Here is a 16,496-nt window from a genome sequence, read left to right as displayed (position 1 = left end):
AACTTTTAGACCGTACAAGAAGAGAAGTAAAAAACTATATATATATATATATATTTAAATAAATAGTTTTCTTTACCAAATGAGGAAAAACAAAGTTGATGCATGTTTTTTCTTTGATTAGAAAAAGAATTTACTTTTAAAACTGGATAAAATAAGAAATATAAAAAATTCATTAAAACTATAAAAAGAAATAAGTCCTAGGTTTTAACTTTTTTCTTTGTATTTTAATTTCTATAAAAGTTTAGCATGGGGGAAAATTGTATATAATTTTCAAATTAGAGGGTTGATATTTATAATTTCAAAATTTCAAAGTTGAATTGTCTAATCTAGTCAAAATGGGTGCATTTTATTTTTTCTTTTTTCAATATCTCTACATATAGAATTGTTACACACATAGGTATATTTTGAAAGTGTTAACTCGATTAAAATCATGAATATGCATATAAATTAATTTGGTCCATTTGGTGGAGTAGGATTGAAGGAAATGCAGATTTTGTTAGTGAGTTTGTTCACCTAATATTTCTAAAAATCGAAACTCACAACATTTCCAAAATTACACAAACTAGATATAATCACATCTACCATATTCTCAAATGCAAAAAAGGAAGCTTTTATTATTAGTAGTATTTTATTTCTTCTCATTTTCTTATTGATTTCCAAGTGTAAAATGTCTATTGTTTCGACATGAAGAAAGGCTTAATAAATAGTCAAAAAGTCAGTCGCCTTGTCTACCTAATTTGTTTTTATAGTTGTTGATCGTGTACGTACACAAAGCAATCAACTTAACCTGTTTTTTCATTACAATAGATTTGGTGAACAAAGGCTCAAATAGAAAGACTTCTAAACTATTTCACAACACAAAAACAAAACAATCTGATTAAATTAAACTACCCTCCAAATCCATTTTCAAGTATTTTGTATTACCAAGACCTTATTGGTTATTATGATAATTATACTAATATTGAGAAATTATTGGAAAACAATATTTTGATGAGGCTAATTATTAGGAGACCATAAGATAAGGGAGTGGAGTGGAGTAATTTGTATGACATGATCATGAACTTTAGCCCACCAACTTCACTTCGGCCCATAATCTTTACATTTTACCACTCTTCTCTTACGAAGAAAAAAAGAGGGGCATTGTTGTCATTCCAGTAAACATTAGTTACAAATACATCCTATCCATAACAATTGCGCAACACTCGGGGGGCTTAATCGTCAATTCACAAAAATGATTTGAACACAAACCCAAATCAAACGGACACGTTCGATACGTGTCAGCGTATATAAAGCAAGAGACCACAAAGGCCTTTTCTTTCAAACACAAGACCAAGACCAAGCAGGGCACCAACGAAGAAGCCTTTCTCTTCTCTCTAAACCGAAAAAGAGCTTCTGATTTCATTAATGGATGCTTCGGACGATACTGGGATTGATGAGTCTTATAGGCCACTCCCTGCTCTCTACTTGGCTTTTCTCTCCATTTGGCTTGTCTCCGCTTGTTCTTGGACTTTCAACACCTACAAAAAGCGCCATTTTCAGGTCATCTTCCTGAAAAGTTTTTCTTCCTTATGTTTAGTTTCCCTGTTTTCGATTTGGTTATTTGTGTTTATTGATTTACATGGAGATTAAAGTGAGAAATAATGTGTTTTTAGATGTATTGAGAGGACTTTAACGTGTGATTTGGTTTCAGAAAAAAACTGTGGAGAATACTCTGTTTTGGTTTAACCAAATGTTACGTCGAACAACTGATCCATAATTCGTGTGATTTTGTATAATTGACATCATATTTCATTAATTCTATAGATACCCTTTTCATTTTGATTGTTCTAAATTATGATCTGCAAACTATTTAAGTTGATCTTTTTCTGTATCTGTTTCATCTATTTGATTACTGATCTTACATGTGTTAATAGGTGCAACTAATTTGATCTAAAAACATCTCTGAGTTTGGTTTAATTTCTTATTTTCTGATGTATGGTTGAACTAGAGCAGACGAATAATTTGCAGTGGACACTCGCAATTGTTCCATTGATTAAAGCTTTGCAACTTACCTTGTCTTTTCTCTTCTGGTACGCTACGCTCTCCTCTTTTCAAACTTTATATTATACACAATTTGACTAGATATTACAAGTAATACAAAGATGTCTTTAATTTAGATCCTCAAAGATAGGAAGCTGTTCCATTATTTTTTATAAGGCTTACTATTACTATTATCTTCTCTCGTTTCTATTTTATACCAATTGAAAGTTTAAACTGTAAAATTTGTATGCAGGTATTCATGTTTTCATCTTGAGATATGCTCATTATGGATGTCGTTTGGTGTGTATGTAACTGGAGTGTTATTCCAAACGGCGTCGTTTGTGTCTTTCCTTCTTATTGCTCATGGCTACTGCATCATGTCAGAGCGTCTATCAGTAACTGAGCGGCGTACTACTGCCAGTCTTGGCTGCGTATTTTATCTTACTCTTGTTGGATATCGAGCCTCTGTGCCTTATTTCTCTGTAAGATTTTTTGTTGACGAGTTCATTATTCACCACTAAATTTTCTAATTTATCATTAATTTAATTGCTATATATGCTTGTGATTTAGGTTCTACTGCTGCTGAATTATGTGATTACTTTCTACGTAATATTCCACCACACATCTCAGAATCTGTTAGTTCTGAGGAATCAACTTAGTTTTATTGAGGACGAAGATGTTCAGGCAATGCATGATGCAGTATACACAAAGTACATCATGTTTAAGTACGTATTAGCCCAACTTACATTGCATATTTCTGCAATTTATAATTTTTATTCCATAACTTGCATACCGTTTAGAAAAGTCAAAACATGTTCTTACCTTAAATTTGTGTTTTGGGTATTGTTTATATAGGAAATTTCAAGGTGCAATGCAGATTGTAGCGATGGCTGAGGCAGTGGTACGACTTTCTATACTTTTGCTTGTCAATATACAATGCTAACCATCTTTGTCATTTACAATAAGAATAGACTGGTTTTCAGATATACATTAACTTCGATGACTCGTCAGAAAATTACTGGGTTCGCTTGCTAGTTCGAGAATGGGCTCAGTTATGCATCCTTGTTTACATAGGGTATGTATGCTTATATTTTTGATACTGCATATGTTGTATTCACATAAATGTATGATCTTGAACACACAACTCAACCTCTATTGCAGGTGGACTTTTAGGTCACAAGACTTGGCACCACGGTTTTCTGTCATGCCAACTCTAAAATCAAAAGGGGAGACCATAGTCCCTCCAATATATAGCATAGTAGGAGTTCTGATATATCCGAGCACCCAGTTCTGATTTCTTAGTTTATATCTAGTTAAACCAATTCTAAAATCACGTCACTGCAGGAAATGGATGCTGCAACTTTCAAGGATTTTAGTTGTCATGAATGGCACATTGGTGTGGTAAGAAATGTTTTCACCTATCCTCAGTCATATATTCTTACTTCGTAGGTTACTGAAGAGTTTGATTAAATTAAATTACTGCAGGCAACTTCGACATATGATGAAAAGACCAAAGATCCAGTCATAGTAATAATTCAACAGCCCCATGCATTGTATAAGCATACCCCAGCCGCAATAGCCAGTTCTCTTCCTTTACCACAAGTTCAGCAGCAGTAAAAAAATTTAAGCCGAGAGAGTTTCAATTTATTAAAGCCTTGTCGCAAGTTGAGGCACGACGAAAAGGAAGCCTAATATGTATTCAATGTTTTAAGCTTACGATTTACCACAGAAAATTCCGAGAGAGGCTTTGAACCCTAAAATATTTCATGTACTAAATGTACCAATGAGACATGAGGCGTTGTATAATCCAACCAAATATAGAGAAACAAATTGTAAATACTGGTTCTCATTTACGACCTTCTTTAGTTTTTATCGAGTACCCGGCAATTATATGATAGCTATCTTTAAGGCTGTTTTCGGATCTACAAACAATGTCAAAAAAAAAATGGAAAAGAGATGAAACCATTGGAACCAAAGCCATTGAAATGGACTTTAAAATATAAAAATATATCAAGAACTCAAAAGAAATTTAAAACAAAAAAGTGGCAAAATCATAACCTAATCAAATAAAAAATAAAATAAAAGGGGCAATAAAGAATCTGAGCATCAGTTTTAAAAAGCTCGAATTTTGGAAGCTCCATATATAGGTCAGAACTCAATACCAATTTCTTTCATCATATGCTCAGATCTTTAATATCACATGCAAGAAAAGAAAGCACTAAATAGGGCAAATAAATATGAAAAAAATCAGCCAAAAAACAGTAGAAGAGAAGCAATAAAGATTTAGGAACAAAGCGAAGAAAAACACTAAAAATAGATGAAGAGAAAGAGGATGAACTGAGAACTCAGAAGCCGGTTGAAGAGTCTGCCGTACTCCCTTGTTGAAGTGAACTGAAGCCAAAGCCAACGTATTTATAGCCAAGGGTTAAACCCTAATTTGAATTATTTGATAGTACGACGCCGTTTTAAAATAATAAATATAAGGGAGTATTCATCTTTAAACGACATCGTCTAAAGTCTAAACCTTTAAAGGACTATTGTTTTCCCTCGACTCTTGCAGAGGTCTGGTAGTGCAATTTCTCTCAGTTGCCTGAAAGCTTCCTAATGGTGAATCTAGTAAATTGAAGCTCAGATAGTGGATTATTTATCAACAAGCTTCCGAAATGAGTGCAGGTTCTCTCTTTCTATTAGCTGCGTTTGGTTTCTATTAGTGTTTAGGGATTTTTTTTGTTGCTGGGAATTTGTGGAATTTAAAATCTGAAGTGTTAATTGTATGAAATTATCATTTTTTTCCCAACTTTATTTTGGTTTATTTCTTGTGGGAATTGGAATCTTAAAGGAGAAGAGTCACCTGGGATGGTATTGGTTTGGTCTCAGAACTTGTGAACTTGAAATATAGCAGAATTTTTTGTTAATTGGTATTATGATTTTTATGGATGAATAAAAAATTGAAACCACTGAGTTTGCTTGAGACCAAAGTATGCATCTTTTTCTTCCTATTAGATTCTAGGACTCGAAATCTTTGATCTCATTAGGGAAAAGACATATATTTGTTTCAATGTCTTATGTATTAGTGTAAAGGACAGTTCTTGAAATCAAATCCTACAATGTCTCTTAACTTGACTGGAAAAAATGAATTAATAGGTTGCTAAATTTGACGCTCATGGGCCTATCAAACAATTTGACGATTGTTTTTTTAATGTCCTATATAACTTGTTTTCTTTGAGATCACCAAAATTGTATGTTTGGTTGTAGAACGAAAGTTTAGGTCAATTTTAAATAGGCATGGTTTACGGAGAAGATTAGATTAAATTTGGATATATGTCTAATGTTTATATGTTATCTCTTGTAGGTGGCGCCTTTGGTGGAAATAGGGGACTGAGACCAGTACCTCCAGAGAAAGGAGTCTTCCCTTTGGATCATATGCATTTGTGTGACTTGGTAATCTTAAATCAAGTTTCGTAATAGAAATTATTTCACTATTTCGCTCTCGAGTATGAAATGCTAACACAAGTTCTTCAAAATAGTACTTCTGTGTCCCTTGCATACTTATTTGCCTTAATTTTTGCTATCGCTCAACATTATTCTAATTGCACCTTTCCTTCTCTTTTTTTTTTTCAGGAAAAGAAAGAATATCTCAGCTGCCTTAAATCTTATGGCCATCAATCTGATAAATGCAGAAGCTTCTCAAAAAAGTACCTACAATGTCGTATGGAGAAGTGAGTTTGTTGCTTTTAGTGTGCTATGTTAATATTTTTCAATAGCTAGTTGTAGATCCTATCTCCTTTCATTTTGAGCATTAGTATTAATTAGTCCCCCGATAAGTGGATAATTTCATTATTAGCAAAGTTTCTAAGCACTATCTTGTCACTTTTGTTGACACAAAAGATCTACATCAGAAGCTTAACACTCATTTCATGGGTTATTTCTCATTCAAGTAATAGCTGTTTTGATGTGGAACTCAAACCTTCATTTTTTTCCCGAGTTCAGTTATTGTGTAGGAGTTATTATTACAATTACATGTCATGATCTTTTCATTTACATCTTGCAGGAATTTGATGGCAAAACAGGACATGTCTGAACTTGGATTTGGAAAGGAAGGTGACACAGAAGGGTCTGAAGAGAAAGCCACGAAGAGTATTGATGACCAGAGCTAACAATTTTTCTGAAAAAAAACCATAGAAATGATCTCCCCCCCAGTGTTTATTCCAAATGTATCTTGAATATAAGTGATGCATTCTATTATGAAATGACATGAAAGAACACAAAATGTAATTTTGAGCCATGTCTTGTGAAGAGGTAAATAACTTTTATTGTGTGTGTGTGTGTTTTTTTGGCAAAATTAGAAGAAGAAGAAGAAGAAAACAAAGTATACAGTCAGCAAACTTAAAAGTCAGGAGTCCTTGTTCTCTACTCACAAGTATGGCAGTTTTTGCATTGAATACAACTCCATGCCTCCACTGTCCCAACTAATTAGTTATAAGTTATAACCCCACCATCCCATCATGATGGCTTGGCTTGACTTGGCCTCCCCTGTATTGCCCAAGCTATGAATTTTATATTTAAGGACCTGCATACCCTCTGATTCGGACTGGACGTGCATATCGTTTTCAGTAAAAAGACCAAGTCACCTTGTTACAAATGGTGAGACAAGGAAAAAAAAGAAGACTCATGATGTCATATAAAAACAAATATGGGGTGTTTACGAATCTATGACCATCCCCACCGAACAAGGCATCAATCAGAATAAAATTTACTTAAATGGAAAAAACACATCCGTTACTTCAGTCTTAAGTTTCAGTTCTATTTTATATCGAAAAAAAAAAATTGTGGTAGTGGTAAATAGTAACAATCATATGTGATGTAACTACTCCTCGTATCATTCAGAGCAGTGCAAACTGTCCAAGAACTGAGAAGACAAGAGGGCTGGCGTGGCGGGAGATAAACCCTAAGACAGTAAATTCATGAATATATCATTATTATATTAATATCCATTGCCAACTCTTTATTATAATAATAGTAAATCCTGTATTTCTCTTTCTCTCTCTAGACGTGTGTGTGTGTGTGTGTGAGTGAGTGTGTGCACCTCGGTGGTTACGCTCAAGGCTGAGTTAAATGGCTCACATTTTCTTCTGTTTCTCCTTTTCGGTTTTTTATGGCTTTCCATTTGTCTCTGCAAATTACCCACTTCTACTTTTACCACTCGTAAGCTCTCTCTCCTTCCTTCCTGATTTTGATGCGTCTCAAAGATGTATTACTAATTCACTTCATTGGTTGAGAAAAAGTCTACTATTTGTGCTTGCTGCATATATATATATAATATATATCTGTAGATATATTCTCAAAGAACAAAGAAGTATGTTAAAATATGTTTTTCTTTTGGAATTTGACCTTTTTTTTTGTTGGTAATTTGGATTTTTTTTTGTATGTGGCAGGAAATATATTAGATCAGGGAACAGGAAACACAATTCAGCCAAGGCAGCTCTATCTTCAAGTTGTAAATCAAAGGAACAAAGAAAGTGTAGGCTTGTAAGAAATAATGTCCCCTTTGAGTTGGTTAGATGTCACACTTCATCAAAGCAGTTTTCACCTCCAGCTACTGCTTATAATGCTCAAATCAATAGTGAGAGTTGTGATCCAGAGGCCAAAGCTCAGTGTGGTGAAATCGAATTCAATCGGGTTGACTGTCTTGTATGGGTATTACATGAATCTGCTAGAAGCTTCTCCCTTGCAGTTGAATCCCTCAAATTGAATGGAACTGGTCCAGAGCTTGCCATGGCGTGGGTTGGAAAGGATGTACATGAATGGCATAAACGGATTTCTTATCTGGTATTGATATTTGACTATACTGTTCACTTCAATTATATCATGTCAATGGCAATTTTTGGCATACAATACAAGTTAGTTTGCACCCTTTCTGTCCTACTATTCGGCCTTGAAGTTTGGTGTCACTGTCACAATGAATTGTAATCAAGTGGAACTGAAATCAAATCATGACTCATTGATTACCTTACTGTGGCTTCACAGGTCGCTATTTATGCTATGTTGAAGACAGCAGTTGAAGTAGAAGTTCTGCTCTCTCAGGAACGCCGTTGTAACATCCTTTCCCCGGTAAAAGAAATGTAAGTATGAATGTTATTCCTGCACAATGGTTTTAGACTTCTTTAAATGTCCAGAACTTAAATTTCCATATCTGAATGAGTCTAATATATTTCTTTCCATATGGGGATAAATATAGTGAAGTACAAACTAGGTTTGACTTTTGTCCTTTCATCTGTTTCAGCTTGACACCAAAGATTAATTTGATTGGTGAGTGCATCGAAAATCAGTTGAACGCCAGGCATTCTGAACTAGGAGAATGGTTTAGGGTCGTTGAACTGCCGCGTGTGACATCATTTTTCATCCCTTTGTTGAAAAAGTGGTCAATGGAATATGCAGGAAGGTTTGCTTTTTATCATTTTCCAGTTCTTAGTTACTATTTGCCACTTGGATTATTACCCATTTCCACAGTCATTAACACGTGAAAGAAAAGATTAGTGTATTAATGGATAGGCAAGTGTTTCTTAATAGTTCATTTGAGATTTGATGTCATTTTTACCATTACGAGTAAAGCCTAAACACAGAAGTGTTCAGTGGTGTCGCAGGGATGGTTGTGGCTATCAGCTGCTGTGCTGCAGTGGGGAAATTGGGTTCTAGGCGTGTCTCTTGTCCTTTGTTTACATTTTCGGTTGAGGATGTAATGGTAGAATTCATGGATCTTGCACACAGCTTTGTATCCGTGGAAAAATTGCATCAATTAGCTACTGAGGCAGGGTTTGAGTTAGATTTCTTGTCCCATTTTGGTAAAAAGGTCTTTCCAAGTAAGAAAAGTGAAGAGCTAGAATTTTGGATTGGATTGGCTCAGAAGAAACTCTCAGTAGCATTCCACGAAGTAACTGTTATTTCAACAGGGAGGACTTTCCCTGACAAGGTCAATCATCATGAAATCATTTTTGCTGTATTCTAATGGTCTCAAAGACCTTACACAATGGTCAATTTGGCCAGTGGTTTTCCTGCTTACAAATTTGTTTTTTTAAGAACAACTATTATAAAATAAATAGTTTATCTTTGATATATGAATCATTGATGTTGGACATATCTAATGCATTGGTAGGTTCAAGCAGATACTTTGGCTACTTTAGGACTTTTTGCATATCTTGGAGGAAGGACTAGATTATTCTTATCAAGAATGGGCATAAAGGATCTTGATGAGCCAGTTAGGGACTTGCTCAGGTATTTTTCATTCATCATGGCTGTAGTCTGACTGTATCAACGATTAACAAAAAGAAAACCTTTGGATTTTAATGGTTTTCTTGCAGCTACTTGGAGTGTGGTAGCATATTTATCTATCCAGAATTTTCTTCAATATCCATGTACCAGTCCTTCATGGAGGTGCATTTCTATTCTCCTCCTTTTAAATAGTTGAAATCCACACTTTCTTATCTTAGAAATCCTTACAGGTAGTGACTGATGAAATTGGATGGCTTGATTTTTATGCTCCATTTCCTTCGGTAAGCAGTCAAGAGAGACGAAGATCGAAGCAACATGTCCTACAAGCAGAGAAAGAGATTGTTCTGTCCACAGTTTTTGCTGCATGCTATGATGTTTACTCAGGATTTGCTCACTTCACTCGTTCAACTCAACAGCTCTTAGACTCTGATTTGCTATCATTCTTGTTGCAGAGGTAGCTTTAACAATATCTTCTTATTGCAGAGAACTTTACGGTAAAATGTTTATTTTTACTAAATTTCCCAATCAGTTTTAAAGTTAGGTTGTCATCAAATTTTCAGTCAGACCCTGTTAGCCTTTTGTTTGGAAGACTACTGGGCTGTCTATGGTAAACCAAGGTAATTTGTCTCTTTTCATTCTTAAACTGCTCGGATTTTGAATGGATAGCACAGGAATGAAATATTTCTTTTGTTTTGATATTCTGAACCAGTGAATTTCTAAGAACTACAGAAAGTAGTTTTTATGATCCCACGCTATCATCAATGAAAGCCATAGGTACAACCAAGGCATCTCTAACCATGGAATCTCAACAAATCCATAGTAACTTAGTTACGACCAGGCATCCAAATGAAGAGACTTTGCATGGTTTTAGACTAACAAAGGTATAACTTTTAGATGAAATCTTCTATAATTGACTAGTATATTTTTCAACTCTAATTATTGTTTGTGCAGGCTACTTGCGCACCAAGAACCGAAACATTGAATTCTACAAAGGAGAGTACTTCAAAACCAAGTCCTATTCATACGAGTTTAATAAAAAAGTACAGCACCAAGTTGGCATCTGCAAGCTCTGTAAGGCCATTAAGTACCTACTCACAGTCATTATGGATATCTTTCCATAATTTGCAGAAGCTAATCTTTGAAACTGAACTGCTTTGAAGGATATATGGATGGGCACTCGCTTGCTTTTTGTAGACATTAGAAGTGCTTTGGAGCTGTTCTTCAAACAAATGGGTGGATACAAGGTTACAAGGAGTGAGAGCAATAAATTGAAAAGAACACTTAATGACATGGCCTCACTAGTCCCAGTTACAATTCTAATGCTACTTCCCGTAAGCACTCATAACATTGTCTTGATTTTGCTGTGGAAAACTAACTATAACAGAATCCTTTTGCTAGTGCCATACCATTTGCTGATATGAATCAAATGTACGCAAATTGTTTTTCTTTTTCTGTGACAAGGTATCAGCTATAGGTCATGCAGCCATACTAGCAGCCATCAAAAAGTACATGCCATACTTGGTAATTTTTTATCACCTTCGCCATTTGTTCTTCTTCTTCATCGTGTTTTTTTTTTTTTGTTTAATTTCGGATTCGAACACATTTTTCTTATTCTTTTTTGCACTATTTTTTTTTAAAAGAACTTTTCCGCTTGTAGATCCCTTCTCCTTATTCTTCTGAGAGGCTGGATGTTGTGAAACAACTAAAGAGAACTAAGAAGATGGAAGTAAGGATACGAAGCAACCCTGAAGATCCTTCCTCCAAAATATCATGAGAATAGGGGTGATTTTGAACCTTTAACACAGCTTCCAATTTAACAAGCTGGTTATGATTTCTATTATTTGTGCTTCTGAAAGGTATATATATGTGCATGGTTTACTAGCACATGGACATTTGGCTTCCTTAAAATCTCCAAACAAGAACAAACAATATCAACTTTTTTGGTTGGTCTAAAAGGTTGAAGATCCATTCTAGAAACCATTTCCGGTTGAAGTTTGAAAATTAAAGAGGTCAGACGGGTGGAAGACATGCTGCTACATTCAATCTGTTGAAGATCTGATTTATAATTTCGAACCATTTACAAATGTTTGTACAAATAAATAAATGAAGAGTGACATTTGACGATTTATCTTGTATTGTTTAAGCAAACATTCAAACAAACAATGAGAACAATATGTACCACCATAGGCTTGGCCATTATTATTATTATACGACTCCATAAATTAAAATATAAAAGCTTGACAATATATAAAGCCTTCTATTACCTTTCCCCACCCCGCTAACCAAAACTGTGTTCGGAGATATGTTCCACGAGTACTTCTCGTGGAAGGAGAAATCAAAGTACAAAAACTCATTGGAGAAAATGAAAGATAAAAACACTCCAGGAGTCTCGAAAGGAAAGAAAAAAAAACATGAAATTGGTGCTTGCATTACAGATTCGAAAAACGGAAAAAACTAGCTAAACAACATTCTTTTGCTTGTTCTATTTTGAAAATGGACAATATTTTTAACCATTCCCACCCTCTTTCATCTAAGCTCCTGGACGTTTAACCCTCTTGTCAATTTGGACGCAATTTACATGGAAACATGTGGGTAATCTTTGTGCAAATGTCCCATTATTGTAAAAGAATATTTTTTAATTTATCCGTCTCAAGCGAATACACTCCTGGTCAAACATGCCTTCAAAGTACTCGTACCCATATTTCTGGTTCCTTTTGAAGAGTTACACCAATCTCTTTGGATCACGGGCAGCTGCAATATGATCCTGCAGGACAAGCCATGGAAGACCAGTCAGGTTTCTCGTGATTTAACCAATAGATAGATACGCTTAACGGTAAGCAATGGCATCTAAAACATTGAACTTCTAACTCTGTCGATGAGTTCATAAAATCACTTCCCTCTCTAAACCTTACAAATAAAATCATGCAGTAGACATAACTATAAAAACAAGAATAAGAATCAACTTACAGAAATAAAATCAAATGCCCTTGTGTCCTCTTTTTTTGAACTGTTCACTGTTGGATTAGCAGCTGGAGCTGGAAAATTTGGTTGGAATATGTCAGGAAGGGCACCATCTGTCGCTCCAGCAACCTGAACACTGCCAGAGTTTTGAGCAGTTAGATGCCCAAGCTGTTGGAGGGCTAGCTGTTGTGCAAATAGATTTCCCATGGCAGCATAATTAATCTGTTGAGAAGGAAACGCTTGATTGAACATAAACCCTGGTGGAATATTATACGGCATAGCACCCTGAGGGAACATAAAATTAGCATTCATCCCTACAGTTTGAGGACCAAGGATACCAGTCATATCATTAGAGACCTGATGACTGGGATGACTTTTTGTATCTGAGAATAAAGCTTGAGAAAGTAACCCAGAAGAGCTTCCCTTTTGCTCTGCCTTTGGGCCATTTTCATTGATGGACAAACCAATCATTAAATCATCAACATCTTTCTTCTGGTTTTCCTGCTCCATTGTAATTCCAGAATCATACCCAAAAATATCAAATAGTTCAGGGGCAGTTTTCTTTGCTAAATGATTTGCACTAGCATCCTCTTTACTGTCAACAGTCATCTCAGAAAAGAGATCAGCAGGTTCTTTACTCTCGCTTGAGTGAAATGAAACATCTGCAAAGGGGTCATCATCATTTTTCAGTTCACTAGTGCTAACAGCATTGCTGAAATTATCCCCGAATAAATCATCAATTAGTGGGGGTGGTTTTGTCAGGTTCGTGATAATTTGGTCATTTTGCTGGTCTTCTGAATTCTGTGTTCCTAGGAAATCATCTTGATCACCAGTGTCTATCAAGTCAGGCATTTGAACAACAGGAACGGCGTCGGCCTTCACATGCTTTTCTGAAACACGTATAGTACTTCCTGTCTGTTCTCCACCCAGGAGGCTCAAAACCTGTCACTCAAGACACAAAACTTTATACAACCAGAAAACCTAACAAATATTCTAGCTCAAAATTAAGATAAATAAATAACAATACTAATGCCTCCTCCAACACCCAAAAACATTAAAAATAATGAGGACTGACTCAGGGTAAGAGAATACGCCTCATATCTTATTATGACTACAATAAACCTTATTTGAGAAAAATAGCAGTATAATAAATAAGCATGTAAATAATATTTGATCAAGTGGCCTCTTCCAATAAATAAAGAGAAAGGCCTTTTCTCTAAGGACGCATGAAGACCAGCAATATAAAATATTCCAAATTGAAGAAAGAAAATATGCAATGACTGAAGCTAATAATGTAATATTCTCTATATAGCTGGATTATGTCTGTAGTGACACAAATGAGTAAGCATTTCGGTACTCCATGCTGTCTTGGGGTAGATTGAGTATTGGTGCCCAGAAGTTCTTTATACTCTTTAATTTATTTTCATTCATATAAAAAAAGTTTGTACCTTGTTTGCCTTTTCCCTCAGGGAAGCTTGGGGCGACTCGGAGCATTTCACAACAGCATCTATGTTTTCACTAAAATATGATGCAACAACTGTAAATGGTTCGTCATCTTTCTTCCTCAAAATTGACTCAAGGACACATACAGCTTTCATGCGAGCCTGAAAAAAAAAACTATGTGTAAAAGAGAAGATACCTTAAAATTTAAAAGGAAAACAGTGCAACCAAACAAAAATAATCCCTTGCATTTCTAAAACTAAAGTTCTGAATGCTGCAACCATATTCAGAAAGAAAATAAATTACCAAATTATAGATTATACTTATAACAGACAAGTATAAACCTCAACACTTATTTAGTTTTTTTCTGTGTTGTAAATGCTACATATAAAATGGCATACCTGCCACAGCGGGGATTGAAGCTTAGATTCAAGAGCATGACTTAAAGCTAATGCATTCAACTTTGCGGCTTCCCCAAGGAAAATCTGAATGGCATCTCGAGTAGGTTGTAATCGTACACCACCTGATGTTACAATAGTCTCCAGCAGTCTCTCCTCAGGAGTCTTACTTTCAGAGTGACTTGAAGATGTATTCCCATTGGTCATTTCAGTGTTACTTGATCCTGAATCTTGATTCCAAGGCCCACTGGCCACACTTCTCGAAAATCCAGAACTTCCCTGAGTCTCATTGCGTAATTCAACTGGTTCATATCTATCCGTATACTCTGATTCTCTGGTCAATGACCTATGGAGAGTTGGACTCTTGTAGTTTCCACTGTCATTCTTCCTCATCGAGTTACTTTGTGTGAAGCTACTTATACCCTGCTTGATAGATGCACTTCCAATACCAACTACCTCACTGAGAAACGATTTCTTATCTTCCGATGGCATTTCATAGTTTTTATTTCCAAAACCTTGGATTCTTCTGTTACGATCTTCAACAGGAGCTGGCTTATTTTCCTCTGAAAAGATGGCAGAGATCGTTTCATGAGCAGTGTCCCGCACAGCTTTGTTAAGTGCATCCCCTTTCAAAGGATCCAACTGCCCCTTGTAGTGAAATAACTGACGCACGGCAACAGAGTGTCTTTGCATTTCTCTCCTGAACTCCACGCCAGATTTCCCCACAGCATATTTTATCAACCTAAGAGCCTGCAACAAATTCGAGCAAAATCCAGCATTATCATGTGAAAAAGGAAAAAGGAAATCCAACTTTCTGACTGACTATTTTATAAGTCTTATGTTTTTATAACGACTTTCTGAACATCTCTCCACTACAGTAACTGAATGCCTGCTCCTTAAGCTACAGATAACCTATAAATTATGATTCCTGATTATGGTTTCAATTTTCTGTTCTAACCGTGCCATGCAAAGTTACTATTGAAAAACAATAGATGGATTAATCCAATTTAATATACAGCTGAGGCTTACATTTTGTTTTCCTTTTAATGAACTTAAATTTTGCACTACATCATAGTCAATTTCTAAATCATCGTTATCTTAAGCAGCAATTCAGAAAATTTGTACTTCCCAATTGACCAGAGCTCTTCATATTCGGTAACAAAGAAAAGAAAAATCAAGCATGCAACTTCCACTCATTGTTCTCCATTTTCTCAACAATCAATATTCAACTGAAACCCAATCCGGGAACCTCCAGATCTATTCTATTCCAAGCTCAATAGCAACCCAGAAAAAAAAATAAAAAAATCATACCTTCTGCTTAACAATTGGACTCTTATGGTCAAGGCGTTTCAATATAAACTCAGAAACCTCCTTTACAATACTGGCATGCGAGGACCGCAAAAGTTCACAAATTTCTTCCAATTTGTAAACGGGCGTGACCTTGTCTTCATCAGAGGTGGCTCCATCGATCATACGCGACCTCCAGTACGATTCCACCGCTCTTCGACTCGAATCCATTTATCCCAAATTCAAAACCCAACCCAGAAAAACCTAAAATCCAAGCTTTAATTTGCAGGATTCCCCTACTTCTAAAAGCTGCGAACGGACCCGATCCAATTGAACCTAAATGAATAAAGCCCAATAAAGATCGGTCCGGTGATCGTTTCCGCCCAATAAAGATGATTTGATTGAATCGATAACCCTGGTAGTTGAAGTGTTGGATAATATCGTGGTAGTCGATTGAATTGAAGTAGAAGGTACGGGATGAGATGGGGAAGTTGAAGACTTTAATGAGGGAAATTTCAGAATCAGAGTAAGTCCAAGGAGGAGAGGTGGCTTGTTAGCTTGGCTTGGCTTCGCGCGAATACGGACGGTTGGTTTTGGTTTGGGGGCTTGGGCAATGGGCAGGGCTCTAAAGACAGGTCGACGCGCCTGTGTGAAGTGGCTGACTCGCCGTCACCGACATGTATTGTTAGAGCTGCTCAACAATTTTAATATTAAATCAATTATAATCTTATTCGTTTAACTAGATTGTTCTCTTGTTAACACATTCTTTAATCAAATCTTAAGAGCAAATTAAGTTTTAAAACATAAAATCATTAGATTAGTATTTATATCTGTTAAATATATTCTAACCATTTTGATGGAAGGAATTAAGGAATCTTTCTATAAGGATTTAATATACATTTTGTGAGAAATAGCTGAAGAATTTCAATAATTTTGATAGAAAAATTCAAAATGTTTAATTAATTTTTTTAACTAGATTAATTAATATTTTCAACTCCATATTGGCCCATCTATTATTATTTAACCTTTAATCGAAAAAAGACAACTTTAATCGAAAAGGGAGACTATGACGAATAATGCAAAAAAAAAAGTAAAGAAATGTTCAAATTAGTGGATGGAATT

At 35.5% G+C, this 16,496-nt stretch overlaps 4 protein-coding genes and 1 non-coding gene across 6 annotated transcripts; 3 read left to right on the top strand and 2 right to left on the bottom strand.

Moving 5' to 3' along the window:
* The first annotated feature begins 1,322 nt into the window (after positions 1-1,322).
* LOC133794345 (uncharacterized) lies at positions 1,323-4,187 on the top strand. 2 transcript variants are annotated; one of them, XM_062231562.1, is made up of 9 exons: positions 1,323-1,539; positions 1,993-2,069; positions 2,273-2,501; positions 2,590-2,744; positions 2,875-2,920; positions 3,003-3,094; positions 3,181-3,277; positions 3,364-3,420; positions 3,505-4,187. In XM_062231562.1, exons 1-9 carry the CDS (start codon positions 1,405-1,407, stop codon positions 3,634-3,636), a joined length of 1,020 nt encoding a protein of 339 aa, XP_062087546.1. In that variant the 5' UTR covers positions 1,323-1,404; the 3' UTR covers positions 3,637-4,187. The 2 variants fall into 2 exon arrangements, with proteins under 2 accessions (XP_062087546.1, XP_062087545.1); XM_062231561.1 differs by having other exon boundaries at positions 2,991-3,094.
* LOC133798787 (small nucleolar RNA SNORD36) lies at positions 4,120-4,203 on the bottom strand. The gene has a single exon (XR_009876006.1). It is a non-coding gene; the product is annotated as a small nucleolar RNA SNORD36 (small nucleolar RNA).
* A 333-nt stretch (positions 4,204-4,536) lies between these two features.
* On the top strand, positions 4,537-6,332 carry LOC133794346 (uncharacterized). The gene is made up of 4 exons (XM_062231564.1): positions 4,537-4,692; positions 5,372-5,460; positions 5,641-5,738; positions 6,071-6,332. Exons 1-4 carry the CDS (start codon positions 4,683-4,685, stop codon positions 6,174-6,176), a joined length of 303 nt encoding a protein of 100 aa, XP_062087548.1. The 5' UTR covers positions 4,537-4,682; the 3' UTR covers positions 6,177-6,332.
* Positions 6,333-6,924: 592 nt separating this feature from the next.
* Positions 6,925-11,493, top strand: LOC133794343 (uncharacterized). Its single transcript, XM_062231559.1, has 14 exons — positions 6,925-7,224; positions 7,455-7,848; positions 8,047-8,141; positions 8,303-8,461; positions 8,653-8,989; positions 9,173-9,291; positions 9,378-9,450; positions 9,519-9,742; positions 9,849-9,905; positions 9,998-10,169; positions 10,240-10,359; positions 10,449-10,619; positions 10,750-10,809; positions 10,946-11,493. Exons 1-14 carry the CDS (start codon positions 7,175-7,177, stop codon positions 11,060-11,062), a joined length of 2,148 nt encoding a protein of 715 aa, XP_062087543.1. The 5' UTR covers positions 6,925-7,174; the 3' UTR covers positions 11,063-11,493.
* Positions 11,452-15,966, bottom strand: LOC133794344 (protein MODIFIED TRANSPORT TO THE VACUOLE 1). The gene is made up of 5 exons (XM_062231560.1): positions 15,399-15,966; positions 14,091-14,837; positions 13,698-13,853; positions 12,256-13,191; positions 11,452-12,052 (listed from the first exon to the last, which is right to left on the bottom strand). Exons 1-5 carry the CDS (start codon positions 15,603-15,605, stop codon positions 12,011-12,013), a joined length of 2,088 nt encoding a protein of 695 aa, XP_062087544.1. The 5' UTR covers positions 15,606-15,966; the 3' UTR covers positions 11,452-12,010.
* Between the last annotated feature and the right edge of the window lie 530 nt (positions 15,967-16,496).

Source organism: Humulus lupulus, chromosome 8 (genome assembly GCF_963169125.1).
Source record: "Humulus lupulus chromosome 8, drHumLupu1.1, whole genome shotgun sequence".
NCBI lineage: Eukaryota > Viridiplantae > Streptophyta > Magnoliopsida > Rosales > Cannabaceae > Humulus > Humulus lupulus.
Note: the sequence above shows the minus strand (reverse complement) of the source record. Positions and strands in the feature narration are given on the sequence as shown.

What these genes read in the sequence shown, in the direction of transcription:
- LOC133794345 (XM_062231561.1), top strand. Translation starts at nt 1,405, where the DNA reads ATGGATGCTTCGGACGATACTGGGATTGATGAGTCTTATAGGCCACTC. An exon ending in CCTCTGTGCCTTATTTCTCT is followed by an intron (nt 2,502 to 2,589) that starts GTAAGATTTTTT and finishes CTTGTGATTTAG; the next exon opens with GTTCTACTGCTGCTGAATTA. An exon ending in ATGAATGGCACATTGGTGTG is followed by an intron (nt 3,421 to 3,504) that starts GTAAGAAATGTT and finishes AAATTACTGCAG; the next exon opens with GCAACTTCGACATATGATGA.
- LOC133794346 (XM_062231564.1), top strand. An exon ending in ATATGCATTTGTGTGACTTG is followed by an intron (nt 5,461 to 5,640) that starts GTAATCTTAAAT and finishes TTTTTTTTTCAG; the next exon opens with GAAAAGAAAGAATATCTCAG. An exon ending in CTACAATGTCGTATGGAGAA is followed by an intron (nt 5,739 to 6,070) that starts GTGAGTTTGTTG and finishes TACATCTTGCAG; the next exon opens with GAATTTGATGGCAAAACAGG.
- LOC133794343 (XM_062231559.1), top strand. Translation starts at nt 7,175, where the DNA reads ATGGCTTTCCATTTGTCTCTGCAAATTACCCACTTCTACTTTTACCAC. An exon ending in CACTTCTACTTTTACCACTC is followed by an intron (nt 7,225 to 7,454) that starts GTAAGCTCTCTC and finishes TGTATGTGGCAG; the next exon opens with GAAATATATTAGATCAGGGA. An exon ending in CCAGTTAGGGACTTGCTCAG is followed by an intron (nt 9,292 to 9,377) that starts GTATTTTTCATT and finishes GTTTTCTTGCAG; the next exon opens with CTACTTGGAGTGTGGTAGCA.
- LOC133794344 (XM_062231560.1), bottom strand. Translation starts at nt 15,605, where the DNA reads ATGGATTCGAGTCGAAGAGCGGTGGAATCGTACTGGAGGTCGCGTATG. An exon ending in GTCCAATTGTTAAGCAGAAG is followed by an intron (nt 14,838 to 15,398) that starts GTATGATTTTTT and finishes AATTTGTTGCAG; the next exon opens with GCTCTTAGGTTGATAAAATA. An exon ending in GGGCATTTGATTTTATTTCT is followed by an intron (nt 12,053 to 12,255) that starts GTAAGTTGATTC and finishes CTTGTCCTGCAG; the next exon opens with GATCATATTGCAGCTGCCCG.